Here is a 22,203-nt window from a genome sequence, read left to right as displayed (position 1 = left end):
CAAAATGAGAGAAAACATGGAGGAGGAAAGAGAAGTGGGTGACCAAAAAAACAAAAAAAGTGTGGATGTAAAGATGTAGGTGGTAGGTTAAATTTTTTATGCACTGCTCTTGGAGAGCAGATCTGCTGAAAACCAATTTTATACAGTAACTTTCTCACACTGTAGTAGCGGGCTCTAGCTGCAGTAAGCCACCAGAATTAGCAGTATGTTTCAGGAGGGGTAAATGTTCTTCATCTAGATAATGACTGCAGTTTGATTGCTGATTTCAAGATTTGCGTGTGCGTGTGACATCAGACAGATAACAAAAAAATAATATACCTTGGTCTAACATGAATGATAAACCCAATGATTCCTAAGAGGTGTGATAAAGAATATTAGAGGCATATGCATAATCCCAGTTCTCATAGTGTCATATGAGAGGAATTAAAATGATACGGCCCAGATAACAAAGACAGTATTTTGCAGAACAGTGTAATATCACTGACCTCTGCGTTACACCTCAGTAATCTATGATCAGACTTATCATTTCGCTGTGTGCATACATCAAATATCCGGCACTGATTCGGTCCACAGTCTTATTTCCTTCCTGCAATGCAGTGACTGGATGGTGTAACATGAAACTCAAGCTGTCTTTTTTTTCTTAAATGGATTTTTTTGCAAGACTTCCACTATTAGAGTGTAGCATGCATGTACAGGTATCGTTTGTGAGAAGATAACAGGTTAGGCAAGAGTGGGAATGGTACAATAAATGCCAGCTGACCATGGATAAAAGCACAAATAAAAAGAAGGAGATGGAAAATAAGAAGGAAAAACAAGCAGCGGTGGGTTGCAAAAGAAAAAAAAAAGAGAGGATGAGAGATCCTGGGGTGAGATTCTTAGCCGCTTTTTTACCACAGCTTCGAGTTAAGGAGTGCACTAACAGCCGGCTGGGTAACGAGAGGCGGAATTGGAAATCAAGGAGGCAAACACTGACAGTCTGAACCGAGGAGCGGAGGCACAAACAAGGTAATGACAGGAGTGAAGACAGAGAGCAGAGAAGTGGAGAGGAGGTGGGGAGGAAATAATGACAGACTTTGACCATGAGCAGACTCTGTTTGGGTTGCGCACAGACGTAGAAGCGCAGCGTAATTGAAAAAGAACAGGGCCATGTAAGGAGTGATGGTCTATCTTAGGACAAAGCCAGGAAATGACAGAAAGACTTCTCTGTTGCTGTTTCTTGTCTTCTCTGCACCTCTTTTCTCCCCCCCCTCCTATCAGAGCTGGTTTGATTATGATGCCCTTGGCGAGGTACTAATGTTACATCAGCATTATAAAATCTTATGCCGGAGTGCTAGCTTGAGGGGAATGGAGCCATAAATTAAGGCTCTCGGGTTCATTGGCTTCACTATAGGCCTGAATCTTTTTGCCAGGCAGCTGCTATCTGATCGCACCTGTCTACGAGCACCTACTTCTCTTCCTTCTTCCCAAGTCGCATTTCCCCCACTGCCTAAAGTTTTCTTTATCCTCTTTCCCTAGTGCTTTCCATCCCTCGTTATCTCCAAGCATCCATACATCAAACCCACCCTACCCTTCTTTCTTCTGTGTAATAAAAATCCAATTCCAGATTTCATAGGCCACGTATGCTGGGTTGGGTCATACTTAGTTAGGCTGCTGAAAGCTTTTAACAAATAGAGAGTGTATTAGTGATAGACAATAAATACAATGAAACAAACTTTAGTTGTCTTTGTTATGCAGACATGTAAAAGCAGGACTTAATAACACAGTACAGTTCAAAAAGACTTGAACCTCAGGAGGATGTTTTGATGCTTCTCTTGATTATTATTGTGAATCATCTCGAGAAATGGGAAAGCATTCCCTCTTCTGAATAGCTAAAGCACTTTTTTGATTATTTATTTTATCATCACTTAGTGTCAACATTTTCTGGCTTTCACTAGGAAAACATTTAGGTAGCTCATGAGCCCACATGGGAAAGTGCTAGTTTTCTTTAGATTATTTTAAATACTATGCTTTTTGCACCGTTATGTTCCACTTATGTTCTTGACAAGGCCAGTCTGAAATCTGAAAACAATTTGAGGACTTGTAAGAAAAGCAAATTGGAAAATTGGTGATTTGAATTGAATTATCAGGAATTTATGCTGCCAAGCTTCTAAGGAAAATAAAACTGGCTGGAAAGCCTCATCAGCCTGCAACCTCCCCCGTTCAGTAATCCATCTGTCTAAGCAGCTACAACTGAGCGGCATCCAGTTTTTTTAAGTACACCTATTAAGCTGCTCCTTAAGACAAATGTATCAGCCAATCACATGGCAGCAACTCAAAGCATTGAGATACAGTCAAGACAGCCTGATGAAGTTCAAAGTGAGGATCAGAAAAGAAAGGTGATTTAAGTCACACCAGACAGGTTGGTCTGAGTGTTTTAGAAACTGCTGATCTGCTGGGATTTTCCCACACAACCATCTCTATGGTTTACAGAGAATCCTCCAGTGAGCGTCAGTTCTTTGGGTGGAAATGTTTTATTAATGCCAGACGTCAGAGGAGGATAGTGAGAATGCTTTGAGCTCATAGGATGGCAACAGTAACTTAAATAACTGCTCATTATATCCAAGATATGCAGAAGAGCATCTCTGAATGCCCAAGTGGAGCCTTGAAGCAGATGAGCTACAGCAGCAGAAGACCACACTGGGTGCCACTCCTGTCAGCTAAGAACAGGAAACTGAGGGTACAGTTTCCTCAGGCCTGACAAAATTGGACAAAAATTTGAAAAATCTTCCCTGGTCTGATGACTCTCGATTTCTGTTGCAACATTCAGATGGTCAGTATTTGGCGTAAACAACCCAAAATGATGTAATAGTGTGGAGGACATTTTCCTGGCATAATTTGGGCCTGTTAGCACCAACTGAGCATCAACACCACAACACCACAGCCTACCAGAGTACTGCTGCTGACCATATCCATCCCTTTATGACCACACTTTACCCATCTTCTGATGGCTGCTTCCAGCAGGATAATGCACCATGCCACAAAACCCAAATCATCTCAAACTGGTTTCTTGAACATGACACTGAGTTCATTTTACAGTTACCAGATATCAGTCTGATATAAAAACACCTTTAGGATGTGGTGGAACAAATCTGCAGCAACTGTGTGTGCACGTTGTTGTATCTATGCCATGAAAAAATAAGGCAAAGGGGCTCCAGCCCAGTAAAAGCAAGGTGTACCTAATTAAGTGGTCAGCGAGTGTATAGTGAAGCATGGTAAGAAAGAGAATATTAAGACTTAAGGCTGCTTTGTCAGTCAATCCATGTTCCCCTCTGCACCTGTGCTTACTAGAAAAGCCCCCAGGAGAATTCCTGAAGATGCAATCACAACCTTCAAAGGATAATTGGATAAAAATGTAACTTTATTTTTAGAGTTTAGACATATTTAGAGTTTTGCACTCTTTGAGTATAATTTTTAGGTTAGGTCAAGAATTTAATTCTTCAAACAACCACCTTAACTGTTTTCATTATGGAAGAGGTTACCATGGTAACCCGTTTTTCATAATAGTATACTAAGGATTGTTTGGTCATCGTTAGTATGTGGTGTTTTCTACAGAGTATCACAAACTGGGGCAGCAGCTAAACTCCCTTCTTTAAGTTTAGCTGCTGCCCTTCAAATGACTGGGCTTCCAAGATATTGTTAGCAATGGCGAAATTAAGCTAACAGCACACATTACATATTTGAAGAATTCCAGTGTCCATGCATATTTGGATAAATGTATTAGTGTGTGCATGTGCTGTTAGAATGGCAAGAATGGCATGAACACAGGAGTCTCAGATTTCAGTGCACAACCATAAATATAAATACAGTGATAGATGACAACAGATCCAGACCTTTGGACTCCATTCCAAAGGTCTGGATCTGTTGTCATCCAGATGTGACACATCCAGACTCGTCTCAGTAATTTCCAAATATGATTCAGGACACTGAACCAAATCAGAATCGTGACAGTGGCAAATCTAAATATATGGATTTGCTGTGCTGCTTTGCAGCTTGGTTTCAAGATGCATTGCTAATTATGCTGTTTTCCATCCATTTTAGCAAATCCAAGGCACTTGAATTTGACAGATGCTAATGAATGATGTACTCAAACAACAATAACAAAAAAACAACCCTTTGCTCTCAACATGAGCAAAAGCTCAGTGCAGCCGTCTCTTGCCACGCCACCAGGTTTACCTGAGATTGCTGCATAATTCAAAAGCTGACACAGACACACACACACACACTCATGCACCAAAGAAAGAAAGTGACAGCTGTGGCTGTTTCACTCCAGTAGGCGACATTATGTGATTATGTTCATTTATAGCATATGCACTGACGCTGCCATTCAAACAGAAGATTATGCCTGTGTCTTATGCAAACGCAGTGCTGTCCCTCCACACACGTGTACTTCCTGATATTTTGGTGACGTGTGCTAGCTCAGTGAAACAAACAGGTGTCAGCACCTTTAGATAACCATCACAGAGGCTTTCTATTTGCTCCTGTTGCCACTCTGGCAGGTCCACTGGCATCCCACGCTGTTTGCGCTGTCTTGATTTCTGCCCCGTGTCTTCCTGTCTGTCTGCAGATCTAACCTGTTGAGAGATTATAGCTGACAATGAACAGGCTAAGCTCAGTGAAACAGAGAAACATTAGATATGCTGAAAAGTAGGTCACCGTCTTCACTTGATGATTTGGTCTTACTTCCACTGTTAGAATTCATGGCATGCACCTGCACAAGTAGAAATGAAATGCAACTGTTTTTTAGAAGAGTGTGAGAGTTCTGTAGAGGTTTTGTTGTTTTGCGGGGAGCCCTCTTCACCGGTCGTTTTACTCGTCGTGTCACCTGTGACGCAGGTTTTGTACTGTCTCTTTTATTTATTTTGGAAGCATTGCTATGATGAGACTAAATCAGGGTTTCGTGGGAGTGTAGCGTTTCTCTGAGTCTCCTCTGGATTGAGAATCGCAGAGGCGAGAAAGAGGGCAAGGGGAGGAAAAGTTATTTTTACACTCCTCCTTCCCTTTGCCACCCTCTGTTCCTATGTGCCCCGTGCACAAACATTTTGAGAGGGCTGCTGTTTGTGAATATGCACACTGTGTGTGTGTGTGTGTGTGTGTGTGTGTGTGTGTGTGTGTGTGTGTGTGTGTGTGTGTGTGTGTGTGTGTGTGTGTGGTGTTTGCATGAAAGATTGATGTTGGCCTAAGTACCTGCCAAGCTGCATCAGGCCAGGCACACATGGAACAAGGGAGAGAGGGGGAGAAAAGAGTAGTGAGAGAAGGAGCAGATGCCACAGACAGAGATGCCTATCAATAATGCAACTTCCACTGAGCTCTCTGTTGATGGGAGGGCAGGAACAAATGAAACAGAAGGGGTTAGAGGGGAAAGCATAAAAAAATATAGTTTGGTTATAAAGAGCAGATATGGGTTAAGGACAAAGAAAGAGAGAAGGAAAAAATCAAAACAGGCAAATTATCAGTGGATGATGCAAAAGATTCAATAGAAAAAATGGAAAAACAGATCTGCAACAAAGAGTAAAAAAAGAAGGCATACACAGATGAAAAGAAAGTAAAGGCGTGGAAAAAAAATCTACACTGGCTCAAAATTGCATGCAAAGACATGCGGAGCTGCCAAAACCAAAGTTCCTACATCTCATTACAAATGTATGAAGATTTCATCTTTCAACAGTGCCATCGTAATGAGATTATTGTCTTCTCATAATGAAATCAAACAGTTTGACATGGCGCTGATGATGACACTTCCTTCTTTTATAAAAGACCAGGATCTTAGAAAGTACACATGAGGAATATTGCAACATTTGCAAAAGCGACAGGTTACACGGCAGTTCCCAAAGGAAGTGAGACTGGATCTCTCTATGCAAATAACCACACGCGTGTTTCTTCAGTAGCAGCAACAGTAGACTTTTCCAGATACACCTGATGTGGACTGTGGTGAAATAATCAGTAATCTTTATTTGGTTACAACTTTCTCATCTGTACAGTAAAAAACTGGGTGGGGCCCCCTTTTTCCTTCAGAACTACCTTAATTCTTTGTGACATAGATTGAACAAGGTGATGGAAATCCTCCTCAGAAACTTTGGTCTATACTGTGATGATAGCATGACACAGTTCCAGCACACTGGCAAGCAGCACATCCATGATATAAATCTCGTAATGGTGCTTTATTGGACTGGCATCTGGTGACTGTGAGATTTGGGTACAGTGAACTCAGTGTAATGTTCAACAAACCAGTTTGAGATGATTTGAGCTTTGTGACTTGGTGCATACTGTCATCATAAAGGGATGGGCATGTTCAGCAACAATCCTCAGGTAGGCTGTGGCGTTTAAACAATCTTCACTTGGTACTAATGGACCCAAAGTGTTGCATAGGAAATATCCCCCACGTCATGTTTACACCAAATTAAGACCCTACCATCCAAAAGTTGCAGGAGAAATCATGAGTCATCAAATCAGGCAAGGTGTTTCACATTTTTGTCCAATTTTGGTGAGCTTGTGCAAACTGTAGCCTCAAATTTCTATTTTTAGCTGACAGAGTGGCACCCGGTGTGGTCTTCTGCGGCTGTAGAGATGCTCTTCTGTATACTTTGGTTATAACAAGTTGTTATTTGAATTACTGTTGTCTTCCTATCAGTTTGAACCAGTCTGGTCATTGACCTCTGACCTCTGGCATCAATGAGGCATGAAGCTCTGTATACCGTAGAGAGGGTTGTGTGGGAAAATCCCCAAAGACCAACAGTTTATGACTTTCTCAAACCCATCTGTCTGGCACCAGCAACCATGTTGGTTAGGTGTATCTGAAAAAGTGACCATGAATGGTAGTAGACAACTTATCTTAACCTTGTAATAACCGACAGATCACAAGTCAGGGGTAGTAGGGGTAGTTTTAGGTTTATGGTGAAGTTTCAGTATTTGAGAAAGTAGATGTTACCTTTACCTTGAAGTCTCATATATTTATTTTGGCATTACATTTCTGACTGATGATGACAGAGGCAGAAAACCATGACTAGGCTAGATAAACCAGCTAGACCTTTTGTAACAGCTTACAAAAGCAGCTGAAGCAAAAACAAGACTCAAAGACAAATATGAACAAGCAATAGCCAATCAATATGGTAACATGTAAATGAAGTAAAAATGGTATATATGCTAGAGAACTAATAAGGAAAATGTGAGCAAGTAGACAGGAAGGATGGGATGATGGGGATGGTCGGATCATTAGTGTTAGTACAGTACAGAAAGCATGGCCTGGTTGTGCAGAAATGATATATTTGAAGAGCACGACAGAGAAAAAAGCAGTGAACTTATGAACCAAGCAAAGTTGCATCAGAACATGGCTGCATTTGGACACTCCATCGTTCACTTTTCAGCACACACAAATAAAGCTGATTGCTCACTTACCTCCACCATTTATAGACTCTCCACCCCTCACAAGCCCCCTCTGTTCTCCAGATTCAACGAATTTCTATAAGCTGACATTTGCTTTGCTTGTTTGGCTAGCCCTCAAAAGAGAAAACGTTATCATTTTATTTTTAGTCATTTAAGCCTTTATTATTGATATTCTGTTTAGCTGATTGGCTTTCAGTGTTCTGCTGCTGACTGTTTTCACAGAAAGCTTTTTGGCAGGGAAACCACAGGTTGTTCGAATCACTTTAAATATGGCTGCATTTCCATTTCATGTCAGTTAGCTCCAGTGTCTTTATTATGCATGCTGTCTGGCTGTAAAGGCTTCCTGCTACTCATGTTTCATGTCAACATACTGTGACAGCTTACTCGCTGTAGTACAGTCTTACCTTTAGTCAACTGAGAAATTTTTGCATTAACTTGTGAAACGCCAAGCACCTTCATGGCGGACCCTTCATCGCTAACTTTACATGACCACGATATACCATCCATTGTCATTTTGTTATGACGAGTGGAAGCTCAGAGATTAGTAGGGGTGACATAATGTCCCTACTGTAACTACGGAACCACACAAGTCAAACAAGAGCAATTAGACTGCCCTGTGTGTGTGTGTGTGTGTGTGTGTGTGTGTGTGTGTGTGTGTGTGTGTGTGTGTGTGTGTGTGTGTGTGTGTGTGTGTGTGTGTGTGTGTGTGTGTGTGTTTGCACTCAAGAAAGAAAAGCCCATTAGTAGTAAACAACTATTTTCTCTTGAGAATTCCTAGTTTGTAAATGGGGAGAGGAAATGTTGTTCATCATGCTTTAGCTCAGACTGTGTGTGTGTGTGTGTGTGTGTGTGTGTGTGTGTGTCTTTTGTTTTTCAGCTGAACATTGTTCACATGTGAATGAGTAAGTATGTCAGTAAGTCTGCAGGTCAGCATGTCGTCGTGGGAGGACATTAGCTCTAAGTGGACTTAAGTGTTGCTCCTGGTTTTGTGTGTGTGTGTATGGACTCACTCACTGGATATCTTTGTGTCACTCCTACTTGTCTATGTATGGCTCCTGTCTTCTATCACTGATGTTTTCTACTGTCACGATCATTACTTTAAACTCACAGTTTGAATTATAGCTCTGTGTGCTCTGCTAACTCCGAGCACTGTCTGTCACAATTTGTTCCTATCTCTGCTACTTCTGATGCAAATTGGGCCAAATGAGCTGCAGCAAATCTCTGCTGCTACAGTATGACACTGACGCTGTTTTCTCGTACCGCTTGAAGGTGTCATCACAACAAATGCCTCACATATTGAGTCGTGTTGTGTCGAAAATTTGACAGGGGTTAAGTGTCGCGTTGCTCGCGTTAGTTAGAAATTAAGGAGAGCTGATGATAAGCTGTTTCAGCCGATCTGTAATGGGGGGAGCTTGGCCCTTTTAAATATATGTTTGGCTTTTAGAAAGTCGATAAAAAACTAGCAGTTAAGACGCAGAGAAACCCTTTGGTGAGAATATGTGTGTGGCAGCAAGTTTATTATGCTCTCAGTCTTAACTTATAAGGTACAAAAATAACAATAAGGCTAACTATTAAACACTAAGAGGCTGATGTGCACTGATTGCAGGGATTTGTCACGCTCACTCAGACTGACTTGCAATTACCAACATAATGGGTTTTGCACATAATACTGTGTGCCTAGTATAATGCATCACAGAGAAGTGCTATAGGAAAACAAATAGAAAGGAGGGCGCTCGAGTGTAGTTTCATATCCACCTATCCATCTATCCAATTCAGTTCAATTTAATTCAATTCAATTCACTTCAATTCTTTGTCCCATAAATCAGTTTAGCAGCATGGGTGACCAATGACAAAATACAGGGGGACATATACCCATCCATCCATCCAATCCAGCCAAGCGGTGTAATCTCTTTAACCTGTCCCGGGTCTACCCCAGGATCTCCAAGAAAAACTAGGTGAGGTGCTATTCTGATGGCCACTATGAAGGGAAAAGAATCAAAGCACAGGGCATACGAGCCTCATCACGGCACAGTCATTTGGAGGAGTGGTTGGTCAGCATGAGCCTGGTGCCTGAGCCTTTACCAATGGGGCCTGGAAGAGCTTAGCCCAAATAGCCTTGAGAAGACCACCCTCATGTGCAACCACCACCTGGAGGAGGAGCCAGAGACACTCCAGTGTGTGTCTGTGTGTGTCAGCCAAAAGCAGAGGCTTCGGCCAACTTATCTTTGGCTGCCAAAATTGTCTTAAGGGACATATATTCTTTTTCTCTCTTAAGAGAAAGGAATTATCTACATGAAAGTTCAGCGCTTTGTCCTGCTGTTTCTCTGTAATCCTATTATGTATTCTGTGCACTGCTTTTTGGCTGCATCCTGTACTCTCTGACCTGTCTCTTTCTAAATTCCCCTGTTCGCCTGTAATCACCCCCACTGGCATCCTTCCCTGACTTTATTTACCTCTGTTTCTGTCACCTTCCACCTTGCCAAATGTTTCAGTTTATCCTCTCCCTTATTAGCACCCTTCTTTCTCCCCCACACCACGCCCGTGCCTCTCTCCCTTGGTCTCTGTTTCTGCCTCTGTGCTGCATTTCAGCTGTTGTTCAGCTCTTGTATCCAGAGTAAATTAAATCAAGTGGAGCTATAAAATAAGCTTAAACTGATAATCACCAAAATTACACGGGAACACTTAAAGGGAGAGCAGGTGTGAGACAGTAAAAGGGTCTTATAAAAACAAAATGAAGACGTTAGTAGCCTCCACCCCCCTTCCCTTCTTTCCTTTATCTCATTTTCTCTACCATCATCTGGTTCTTGTCTCTGACTTTTTGTCTATTTTATGTGCTCACAAAAATATGTGTGGTTTCTTTCAAAAAAATGAAAAAAGAAATTTCCATTTTAGGAGGTTGGTTTTCACACAAATCATCTTTTATTTTGTTTCTCTTTCTTCTTTGTGTTTACATGACAGAAGCCTGACTTCAGACCGTTCTGTGACTTTGACTGCTCTTCACGTTTATGCTGCACGAGCTCTCTACAGTGTCCCATAAGACCGTGCTTGTGCTCGACATGCACACACATGCACGGCACGGAAAATGGCTGCATTTGCATGATGCACAGTTCGTTATTCAGCACACGCAAAAACAAAGCTGACTGCTCTCTTTCTTCCGCCATGTTTTTCTGTGATAATCCACCCCTCGCACGCTCCCTCTATTCTCCAGCCTACACAGCTCCTGAGGGACTCCCTCATGTTGTTGTCTCCCTCCTAACGCTCGTTCCCCTCATGTTCTCCAGTCCTCACCTCCTCCTGCGTCTTCGTTTGGTGTCACCGTCACTCGCGAGAACCGTCATTACTCTTTCTTTCTCTTCAGCTCGTTCCCTGTCCTCCCCTGTCTTAGTTAAAGTTTTGCCGACAGGCTTTCTCTTGCTACAGAAATTTCTCTGCCCACGTTATTTGTGTCTTTCTCTTTATCTCCCACTCTTTCTCTACTGAGTTGCTTTTGGAAGAGCTGTGGAGAGCGCAGAGAGCTGTTAAGCAAAGATGTAGAGATCGCGCAGACAGACCACCCATTAACAGGCTGAAGCCATGGTATCATATTCTTATTATTGAGTTATGCTTTACTAAACTCAATCCAACACATAACAAAAACATTTTAAAAGCATGTGATTATCCTTGTCTTTTTTTTTTAAACTTGTTGGCGACTTTGTGTCTCTTGCTATCCCCCCCCCCCCTCCACATTTGTGTTTGCAGGTTTTCTTCATTTCCCTTGCAAATAGGACAAACAGAGAGCCGCAGTAACTGATTGCTAATGTAACCGCTGACTTCCCATCTAAGCTCACAGTGTGCGTTTCTCAGAAACTGCAGTTAGCCTGTGTTGGACTTCCTTTGGGTCATATTTTATTTGGACATCATCCATCAAGTGCAGTATCGATGGCAACTTCCTCATCCGTTGCTCAAAAAATTTCCTTGAACACATTTACTCTTTCCACTGCTCTGGATTAGTAAGTGTCTTGAACTATCCTAGGTTTGGTCTGCCAAGCGTCACAGTATTACTATTACATAGAACTACACCATAACAACAACACTCACTATTTTTTTTTTTTTATTCCTGGAAAGATTTTTTTTTTCATAGCTTCTTTAACATCTTTATGAAAGTGCTGATTCCAAGATATGCTGCTCTTATGTCCAAGAGTAATCCTTAATTAAAATTCAAGCTCACAGCAGACTGCCTGAACTGACCTTGGATCTGCCAAGGCCGTGGATAATGGGGGCATCAGCAGCTCTGTTTAATTGGGTGGCAGATCTAAGATCAGTGCAGTAAAAATTGCTGAAGGAGTAACACTGTAAGAAAAAAGGGGGACGTTCTGTGAGAGGGATGGACAGTTTCCTGCAGAGCAGTAGAAATAAATGTAAAACTCTGTGTTTGTGACAGCTTATGTTCCTGGGTGTAAAAAATAAATAAATAAATAAAAATATTGGGATTTACCACTGTGGGATGTTCCACGTTTGCAATTATGTGCAAATCTTTAACAGTGGGAAATACTAAACCCTGTAGGTAACTCGTAGATGCTGCAGCTTTTAGTAAACTCAGAGGAAAGACTCCTCCTTACAGCTGCAAGCAACAAACCAGGATTATGATACACTCAGTGTCATTTATACCCCTAGACAGGTCTGTTAGTGTACCTCCAGCACACACACACATTATCAAAAGCTAAGTGATGGCAAACCTAATCTACTCACAGAGTTATTTTAATTTTGTATTTTATTTTGACTAAAATTCAGTTTAGTTTCAGTTAATTTCCAGAGTGTATTTTTTTGTTTAAAAATCTTTACCTTTATTTCTGTCTTTTTTTTTAGAGTTAATAGAGTATTATTATATTATATTGTATTATATTGTATATTTAAGGGGATAAACCATGGGCAAGATTTAGGAAAATCAGTACAGGTCTTACAACAAATACACAGCCTTTTGAAAGCTCGCAGTCCATCTTCTCAAAGTCTCATCAGGCAAGTTATAATTTTTTATTTATTTTTTTTTTTACCAAAGAAACAAATATTAAAACTAAGCATGTAACTTTTCCAAGTTCACAAACTCCTTTCATTTTTTGTTTCAAAACTCAATTTTATATTTTTATTTTAGTTCATTTTAGTGCTGTCAGCGTTAATCTTGTTTAAATGACGTTAACGCCATAAACGCATTAACGCGGCAAATCTGCCTCGTTAAAATCTACCTCTGACCTTGACCCCAAGGTCAGAGGTCAAGTTTTCTGAAAATCCTGTGAATGCTAAAACTCGAGAACAAAGCGATGAAGGATTTTTAAATTGATACCATCTTCTAGGAGGCTGAGGGGTACCACTGACCGCTGCCAGTAATTTTTGAGTTTTTAAGTTTAGATAATAATGACTATAATAACCTTTCCTACTCCTAACACTTGTGAAGAAAGCAATAAATGTGTAGGGATTTGTTTTATTATTTCAAAAGGAGAGCTCATTTAAAAGAACTGAACATGATTTATCAAAGTATAGAGTTAGATATGTAATAAGAACAATGTGTTTGAATCTTCCAGCAATCTAACCATGGCAGGAAGTCAGATATGACTACCCCCACCGGCAGCCAGTCTAGACTCTGGTGGTCAAGACTTGTACGAGGATGGCCAGCATGAGAAGATGGGGAGGAGGCGGGCTGAACAAATGAGAGTCTGAAAGACAGAATGACAGAAGAGAGGCAGATTGAGTCAAAGAAGGCAGGGAAAAAATGATTAACCCAGAGGGGGAAGGAGAAGTGATGTAAATAACCTATCATCCAGAACACAGATGGGTGTATTTAGGCACAAGCTTTGTTTCGGGACTTGATAAAGCAGGACATGATAAAGCGGGTAATACTTCTTACTTCTTACTCCAGGAACACTTTATTTGTTTGTTTGAAAGCTGTACCAAATAGCAGAGGCAGCAGCGAGCTAGCCTTATGAGCATCTAAAACTGGCAGTTGCTTTCTACCACACTTTTCACATTTGAGGGCTTTAAAAGCCTCCTGCCTTTTAATTTTCTGTATCAAAGCGCTGGTATGATTGATGTGAAAAGGTTAACACTAATGTAGTATGGCTGCCTAATGAGGCCTTGTTGACATGCTTCTAAATTCAGAGTGGAGAGCTGAGAGCTGAAGTGTAGCCTCAAGCTGTAAAAGCTTACTAAGAAAAAAAAAGTGTATTTTTGGTGACAAAGAGGCTGTAGGTTATATATTTTTGCTTAATTGCACAGCAGGTTGAAAAGAGACGCTTATTTCTGTTACCTGCCCACATTTTTTTTTCACCAAGACTCATACTGGAACACTCTCTGAAACTTTAGCTATTTTTCAAGTGTTCAGGAGCAGCAGACAGTATAACACATAAAATGTTGTGTGATACGTGTGTTTGTGGGTGTGTTTGTGTGTCCAGAGGCCTGTTTAACAAAGCAGGTAGTATTCTCTGTGTTTACCCAAACCCAACACATCCAGCCCAGACAATAAGTGGAGTACAGAAGTGTAGTGCCCAGCCATGTAGGAGTGGTGACAGATCAATTAGCACCTGTCACAGTCTCTCCCCGCATCTTTCTGTTGCTGCCGGCGCAGTTGTGTCTCTATTATATGTTTTTCTGTTGCCACTCCTCTATCTGAGCCACAAGAGCATTACATTGATACTCAATTAACCCCAATTCCCACTCATACAGATCCTGCTTAATTTTAACATTTAAGATTTTAACATCTTCCTCCGCCTCCTATTTTTGCATCCAGACCGATTTAGAGTCTCTGGACCCTCGTGGTCGTACTCCTCTTCACCTCGCTGTCACACTGGGCCACCTGGACTGCGCCAGGGTCCTGCTGCAGCACGGCGCTGACGTTAGCAAGGAGAACCGCAACGGATGGACAGGTGAGCGTGTGCACATGCTGTGTTGAGGAAAACAGAGTTTATTTGTGGTAATGTAAGGAGTGCACAGCATGCATAAGCTGTATCTGGAGGATGGTGGTACATTTTGAAAACTTAGTGACCTCATAATACATTTTATCATATATCTTTGGGGGGGCGGGTTCATTTGTTTTTTTACAACATAACTTTCCACTGGCTTTTTCTTCTTTCTTTTCTTTTCTTTTTTTGTTTGGAAAATGAAAACCAAAATCTCATCTCTGCTGGCACAGTCAAAATTTGGTTTTGTGCTCTTGTGGGAAGATAGTGGAGTTTGAAATCAGTTCTTTTTTTGTAACCTTTTTTCCCATTTGTGCCCAAAATATGATCTCACCTTAAGTTTCTTGTTTTTGCTGTCATTCTTCTCTTTTTCTGTGGCTTTTCCCCCTGACGTTGATGATTTAAGTGCTGTGCATTGAATCTAAGTTATTTCAATGAATCAATAGTTGAAAAATATTGAATCCAGATATTTTGTTTACCTTTACCTGCTCACTTACCATCACAGTGGTAGCCCTGTCGAGTGCACACATACCACACTAGTAAAACTTTGCTTCTGTTTTTTCCATTAGGCCTGAAAAATAGAGCTGCTCTTCTAGTTGTGAATGTGAAACTAATGCTACCAAGAGCAGGTGTCCATTGCATTATTTGCCTGGCTGTGTGAAACAAAGGAAGACATTATATCAGCACGCTAACCAAACGAGCATAATGCCTGTGTGATCGTTGCATCTTTACAGTGTCACACACATACACACACCAGATAATATAGCGTGTGCGTGTGTGTGTTAGTTTAACTCACAAGGTGTGTGAGTTAAACTACTACTCACAATAACGGGTGAGTAATTGGTGGTTCCAGCTTCTCCTTTGGCCCACTTCAGTTTTGGCAGTTCTCGCTGCCCCCTTTAAATTGTTCATGTACATAAATTTTAGATGAAGCCTGAGTGAGTGGTTCTGTTTTACTCTCTCTCTCTCTCTCAGTTCTTCAGGAGGCGGTGAGTACCAGAGATCCGGAGCTGGTGCGTCTCGTGCTTCGTTACCGTGACTACCAGAGGACTGCCAAGAGACTGGCGGGCATCCCCGTCCTGCTGGAGCGACTGCGCCAAGTGCGATTTCACACAAGCACCCATAAGCAAACACACAAACACGCTGTAGTGCACAGGTTCATGAAATAAGTGTGCAAGCTATGTGGGTGATAAATATGGAACCTATAAAAGCATTTGAAATGTAAATAAGTCTTTCTAAAATTTACATGCAAATTTTTACATGCAAATTTGCTTTTCCCACGAGATTCTTTCTGAAGGTATTAATAGCTTTGTTTAACAAGGGAGATACACTCAAAGGATATGTCTCCATGTTGCAAAGCGCTCTATCCCTCTAATCTGACTCATAGCTATTCCCTAAGGACCTCAGGATTGCCCTGTTTGAAGGTACAAAAGCAGTGATGGACATGCTGAGGCTGCCCGTACAGGAGGTTAATGGTTAGAAGCCTGCAGCAGCAGATTGTGTTGGAGCTGCTGCACAGAACAGTGACAGCAATGCAGGGATCTGCCTCCAAAGTGTCTGACGTCCTGTGCATTTGCTCCTGCCGGCTCCCTGATACACACAGTTATGCACACACTTCGGCATACTCTCATGGCAGACACAACACCCTCACACTGTGAAAACAGCAAAGAGCACTGGCACTCAAACGCACTCGCACACGAACCCGCGAGCGTTACACACATCCCATCCTTCTTCATCTGCCGCTGCTCTCACCCACATCATTGTCCTCTCCATCCCTCCATCCATCACTTCTATTATTAACACACACACACACACACATATGCAGACACTTCTTTGTTTCCAGTCCCTTCATCTTTGGCACAGACATCCCTGCTGCATTTATTTGCTTTACTTCTTTTTTTCCCTCTCCTCCTGCACATCGTATTCTCCTCCCTCTGTCTGTTAATCTTTAACTTCATCGCTCTCCACAACTCTCCCTCTGTATCTTCCTCTTTATCGATGCTCAGTGTTTTCTCATTTTTATTCCTTTCTCTCTCTGTCTCCGCTCTCCTCCTCCTCCTCCACCCTAAGCAGGCCCAAGACTTCTATGTGGAGATGAAATGGGAGTTTACCAGCTGGGGTGAGTCCAGTCCTTGTGTCCAATGATCCAGTAAAAGCCAGTACCAACCAGTCAGATCTAATACTTTTATCTGCCTCTTTGGCTAAAGACACCTGTTTTCAGTTGCATGTCAGAAAAGCATTTGTATAGTATGTGTCGGTTAGAATGGCTTGAATTAAAAATATTCAAATACGAGAAAGAAAACCGAGACCTAGCTCGGCATAGTTTGAGTCAAAGAGTGTCTGTGTTCGTCCTTAGTGCCCCTGGTGTCTCGCATCTGCCCCAGTGACACATACAGAGTTTGGAAGAGTGGTCAGTGTCTCCGTGTTGACACCACCCTGATGGGATTTGAACAGATGACCTGGCAGAGAGGAAACCGGAGCTTCATTTTCAAGGGACAAGGTGAGAGTTTGAGCTGGACTGGCTCGCTCTGTGTGAGGTGCACCCAGTGTGTCAAAATGCATTCACAGAAAATGACACTGACTAGTGCTGATATTTAAAAATGGAGGTGAAAGACAGACGAAACTGGGAGACTTGAGAACAACGAAAGCACAATTCAATTTGAATTTTTCTTTCATTGCGTTTTTGCTGAGAATTATTTGCATAAATGAAACAAACACGGTTTAATATCAAAATGAGAGCAAAGCTAGCTGTTTCCTCCTGTTTTTGTGCTAAGCTAAGCTAACTCGCTGCTTGCTGTGGCTTTATTGATCACAAAGGCATGAAGCTGGTATTGATTTCAAATGATTCTCATAAACCAAGACGAGGAAATCTGACCTTAAATCCAGTATAAGGTCAGATTTCTTCTCATTTGTACGTAACTTGTTTTTGTTTGTATCCTTTAAATCTCCTGTAGTGGGAAGTAGAGATGGGGGATCGATCCAATAATCGATAGTGTGTTTACCAGCGTTGGTACTGGTATGTAGCACAGTAGGATTGATACTTATTTCTATCCTCCAAGTTTAGTACGTAGCTCACTGAACTGTTGATGATGATTTATCTCATAAATCATGACACAAAGGTCTCCCCTACATGACCTCCCTTTATAAGTTATAAGTATCAGTATTGATATTGGTATCGGCAATACTGGCCCTGTATAGACTTGGTATCAGGCAGGTATCTATCTATCGCTCTATCTGTCTGTCTGTCTAAGCATCACGGACTTGTGGACTTCCTCACCTCACTGAAAAGCTCTCAACTTTTCTCTTCCCATCTCTCCCCGTCTTTCTCTCAGACTCCAGCGCCGAGGTGATGGAGGTCGACCACGACAGGCAGCTGGTGTTCTGTGAGACCTTGTGCGTGTCATCGCTCACAGCGCTCTCGCCGGGCAGGGGGAAGGGTGGTGCCTGCAGCAGCACCACAGCTGGGTTGGGCCTTCTGGGAGTAATGCAGCCCACTGACGAGCAGGTAGCGGCCCGGCTGTCTGCCCCAGTGGTGACCACGCAGCTGGACACTCGCAACATCGCGTTCGAGAGGTCAGAAGAAATACTGCTGTGTACTGAAAATATACAGGATGTGAAAAATGAAAGCTAATAAATAGCTTTAGCTCAGCCACAGGACTTGCTCCATTAATCTGCTGTTCTTTTTTTTTCTTTTTTTTGCTTTGTTTTGTTTTATGTTTTGTTTTTTTCCCCAGTGGAGAAAAATCACTCTTTTGTTGTTAGAGTTGAATTTCTGTCAGCGTTTCTCTGTTGCTGCCTCCTACACTGCAACCCACAGCTGAGTGGAACAAGTTCAGGCACGTTCTCTGGTGGCTGTCAAAATGCATTTCACAAAGTGTAGGAAAATACAAACCAAAGCTGCAGCAGTGGGAGGAAATGGACACAAGAAAGAGTCACATAGAACAAACTGTTAAATTTCATTGAAGAGCACATATTTTTGGAATATTGTATCTGAAAATCTGGGAATATGTTCCTATCGCAAAAGTGCACTAAAATAGTTTTTCTAAAATCCCACTGTAGTTTAAAGTAAGACTGTAGAGCTTTTGAAAGAAGTAAAAACAATGTTCAAATAGCAGCAGCTGTCTTGTAATTCAGTCGCAGTCACACTGGGTCAATAGTAATCATTGTATTTTAATTTAACTACTCGCTTCTTCATCCTTTCTGTCTCTGTGTAACCTCAAAAGGCAAAAAGCGCCCAAATAAATTTGCAGGACTACGCTTGATGTGGAGGAACAAATTAGCTTCTGGCTGCCTGAATCGAGCTGAGGGCGCCTGTAAAACAAGTAAAATGCAGTGGTGGGAAAAGACAAAAAGACTTGGACAAGAGACAGGCCGGACATAAGGTGGAGAGAAGAGAGGGAGAAGTGGGCTGAGCTGGCGGGAGGCGGGGGGGGGGGTCATGGAGGACAAAACTCATCCTATTCTGGTCGGTTGGAGAGATAAGACTGATGTGACAGAGAGGAAAGGACGGGAGTAACGGAAGAGGGAGTTTGTTTGGACAGAGAGGGATGGAGAAGAGAAAATGTAAAGAGATGAAACAAAAAAAGAATGAGAGCGAGGGACAGAGCTAACGGTGGGACGTGGAGGTATGAGGGGAAGGCGCACAATGAGAAAAATGGAGGGAAAGATGAATGGGTAGCAAGGCTGTGGGCGGGAAAGCACAATACAGAAGCCAGAAGAAAGAGATATTTGATCTTTTTTTGTGGCAGGAGGGGAAAGAGAGGAAGACGGTGATAGATAGGCGAGTGATGGAAAGGCAGCGGCGGCAGGAAGTGAATGTTAACAGATTAAAAGTGAGAAAGAAGACCGAGAGACGAATGACTCCGAGAAGTGAGCGAGGAGAGGTTGGTGGTTTGGTGGGGTGGGGCAATCATCTCGCTGTCAGACTTGCACCTCGGTGTCACCTCTGTGCATTTTGCTCTGTCAGCATTCCTGTCCAGTAATGTATTTGGGATGCTTTACAGCAAACCGCTTCGTCAAGGATCCTAGACAGGGACACCTCAAAGCTCTGGAGTTATTACGTCTCTACGCAACTTTGCACACAAAAAATACGGCGCTGCAGTTTTACTGTTTTGAAAGTTGGATTCACAAGTAGAACAGTTTTCGGAACCCATGACAACGACCTTGACAGCTGGCTAACAGAGGAAACGGCATGCTTAGGCTACAGACTTTCCCTGATTGAAACAAATTCATGTGCCACTTGCTAAGGGGACACAGCATGCCCAATAAAATGTATATTGTATATTAGCTTGAAAGACATATCTTTCTGTTACTTTGGTGTTGGGGACATATAAGATAAGCGGTGTAATGCCGTGATTACCGTATGTCTTGGCGGTCGTTTGCATTCGTGTTTAGCGCTGGTCCTCTTGGGATCTGATTGGCCAAGAATCGTTGACAAAAAAGCAACAGGCTGCAAGTCAGTCTGTGATGTTGTACTTAAACACAATAATGCTAGTTTTATACAGCAGACAGTATAACACATTTTATGTGTTGTACTGTCTGCTGCTCCTTAGTTCTTGCCTTGTTTATACCATTTAGCATGCTAACATTTTGCAAAGTACAGTTCAGGCTTGTGATTGCCAATATTTTCCATTAAACTAAATCTTTTGATAATTATAACAGCTTATCTACAGATAAGATCCAAACAGCCAACAACATTTATTGTTGACAAAAATCTAAACAAAGTAGGATGGGAGACAGGCGTGACAGCTTTTTGAGCAACAACCCTCAGGAGAATTCTCCCAAATGTCATTGATAAAATAAAAAATAAATAAATCTGATATTGTTTCACTAATAAACGTAAGAGCTGAAATGAATGGAATAACCATCCTTGAAAAGTGAGTTTTTGTGCTTTGAGGCACGAATAAATCACAAAGATGCAATATGGCTCGCTGACTTCTGGCAGGCTTGCTAATTGCACACTGAACTGCTCGTCTTCACTGGTGACAAACAAGGACAGTGTTTTCAGGATTCCTCTTGTGAGGAAACTTGTTTTTTTGAGCTTCCTCTCCAGGGTACTGTGTCCTTGAGCTTAGATGTAACCCAACACTGCTTTATTATGGCTTTGAGAGATGACCTGGGATGTGCTGAAACTGTGTTGCAGGAACAAGACGGGCATCCTGGGATGGAGGAGCGAGAAGACCGAGACGGTGAATGGATATGAAGCAAAGGTAAGCGGCTCGCTTATCTCTCGCACTGTCCAGAGAAAGCCCAGCCACCGTTTGATATTTGATATTCAGTTTGATATTTCATGCAAGTTCACTTAACTTGAAGGATTTCATTTCCTGAATGAATAAAATCCAGAGTTATTTCATGCTTTAAAAAAACCCCCCATCAATCAAGATTCAGCAGCACCTAAAAGACCAGATGGCCTCTCAAATCAAGTTAAAAAAAATAATACATTACCTTGTTACCTTGACCCCATTTGTTTTCTTTGTCCCCCTCGAGGGATCGATGGGAGGCAAGTGTCAGACTACTGGGCCATCTGTCACTGGTGGGTTTAAAAGCCCTTCAGATGGGCTCTACAGTAAAATACTGCTGTCTGGGAAGCATCTATTTTCTGCTTCATTGATTTAGAGTCGCAAACATAAACAGACAAAGCATACAGAACTGCTCCACCTCTGGAAGCTTTTAGTTCTTTATTTCAGTCGTGTGTAGTGAGTGTAAACTCAGTATCAGCAGCCTGCTCAATATTTAATAAGCACCTGATTTTTATGGTCACTGTTGAGGAATTCTTGCATTTTGCTGTGGACTAGTCGGACTGCAGACTAGCAACTAGGGTGCACAAAAATCACGGCTTTAAGGGTTTTGGTTTTGCTTTATAGCTTGTATGGTGACAAGTTGTTTTTAGAATTATTGCTACAGTTATGAGGCGGCAAAGTGTGCGTGGACAGAAAAAAGGAGTTATGTGTCTTCCTCTTTCAGGTGTATGCAGCATCCAATGTTGAGCTGATTACCAGGACCAGAACCGACCATCTGTCAGACCAGAACAAGAACAAGATTAAAGGTAAGTCACTTCATCGGGATGTCGTCACACCTCCGACCACTCAGGTGGGGTTGTATTTGTTCCCCTGCAGCTGAATTTCTCCATTACGTCCTCCGCGCCGTTGTAACCCGCAGTCCAAGTGCCGAGACATGTCCGATAGAAGAGTCACCGATGACTAATCCCTCTCACCTGAGCTCGATGAGATCACCCCGAGGCTGCGGCTAACAGCCCGTAAAGTTCTCTCGGTGGCTCCGTCTCATTTTCTGGTTCACATCATAAATCAAACAGGATTAGCAGGTCTCCCTCTCTCCCTGGACCGTCGCTGTCAGCCAGGATCAACCATCACGAGCTCTTCTGAGAGAGCTCCTCTCTCCCAGGTCACAATCCCCATCTGCGCTCTGCTAATATGCACGAGGAAAGTGTTCTCAGAGACGCTACACCGACTCCTGAATGAGTGACTCGGTCCATTTGCCCTTTTCCTTGAGCTACTTTTCATCATTTTGTTAACGCTGTTAAAAAAAACCCCAAGTGCTATCTATATATCCTAGGAGAGGCACACACTGTATCATCAGCAGCTGTAGACAGATTAGATGACCAAAGGCTGAAATGTAGATCAGTGCTTTAAAAACCACAATACAGTGATGGACCTTTGCTCTGCTTTTAGTACTTATTCAGTTTCTGGTTTGATAAAGACAAACCGCACCACCACATCCAAACCACACACTATCAAGCTGCTCACTTTTTTTTGGTGCTCAGATCTAAATGAAAAGCAGCTTTTGAGTTTCTCCACTGTGGATCTTTTAAACCCCTCGATGTCTAATTTTCACATTCAGTTCA

At 42.1% G+C, this 22,203-nt stretch overlaps 1 protein-coding gene across 3 annotated transcripts in view; it reads left to right on the top strand.

The window, feature by feature from the left end:
* Nucleotides 1-22,203, top strand: part of ankrd13b (ankyrin repeat domain 13B) — a 43,394-nt gene that overhangs the window by 6,008 nt on the left and 15,183 nt on the right. For 2 of the 3 annotated variants that reach the window (XM_039598165.1, XM_031754619.2), the window contains exons 3-9: nucleotides 14,174-14,309; nucleotides 15,318-15,442; nucleotides 16,413-16,461; nucleotides 16,699-16,842; nucleotides 17,675-17,915; nucleotides 20,485-20,551; nucleotides 21,306-21,387. In XM_039598165.1, the coding sequence (XP_039454099.1) occupies nucleotides 14,174-14,309; nucleotides 15,318-15,442; nucleotides 16,413-16,461; nucleotides 16,699-16,842; nucleotides 17,675-17,915; nucleotides 20,485-20,551; nucleotides 21,306-21,387 (844 nt within the window). The remainder of the gene's footprint in view (nucleotides 1-14,173; nucleotides 14,310-15,317; nucleotides 15,443-16,412; nucleotides 16,462-16,698; nucleotides 16,843-17,674; nucleotides 17,916-20,484; nucleotides 20,552-21,305; nucleotides 21,388-22,203) is intronic. The other variant, XM_039598166.1, reaches the window with a different exon arrangement.

The sequence above is a fragment of the Oreochromis aureus genome, linkage group 14, assembly GCF_013358895.1.
Source record: "Oreochromis aureus strain Israel breed Guangdong linkage group 14, ZZ_aureus, whole genome shotgun sequence".
NCBI lineage: Eukaryota > Metazoa > Chordata > Actinopteri > Cichliformes > Cichlidae > Oreochromis > Oreochromis aureus.
The sequence above is the reverse complement of the archived record's forward strand: the minus strand, read 5'-3'. Positions and strand labels throughout refer to the sequence as shown.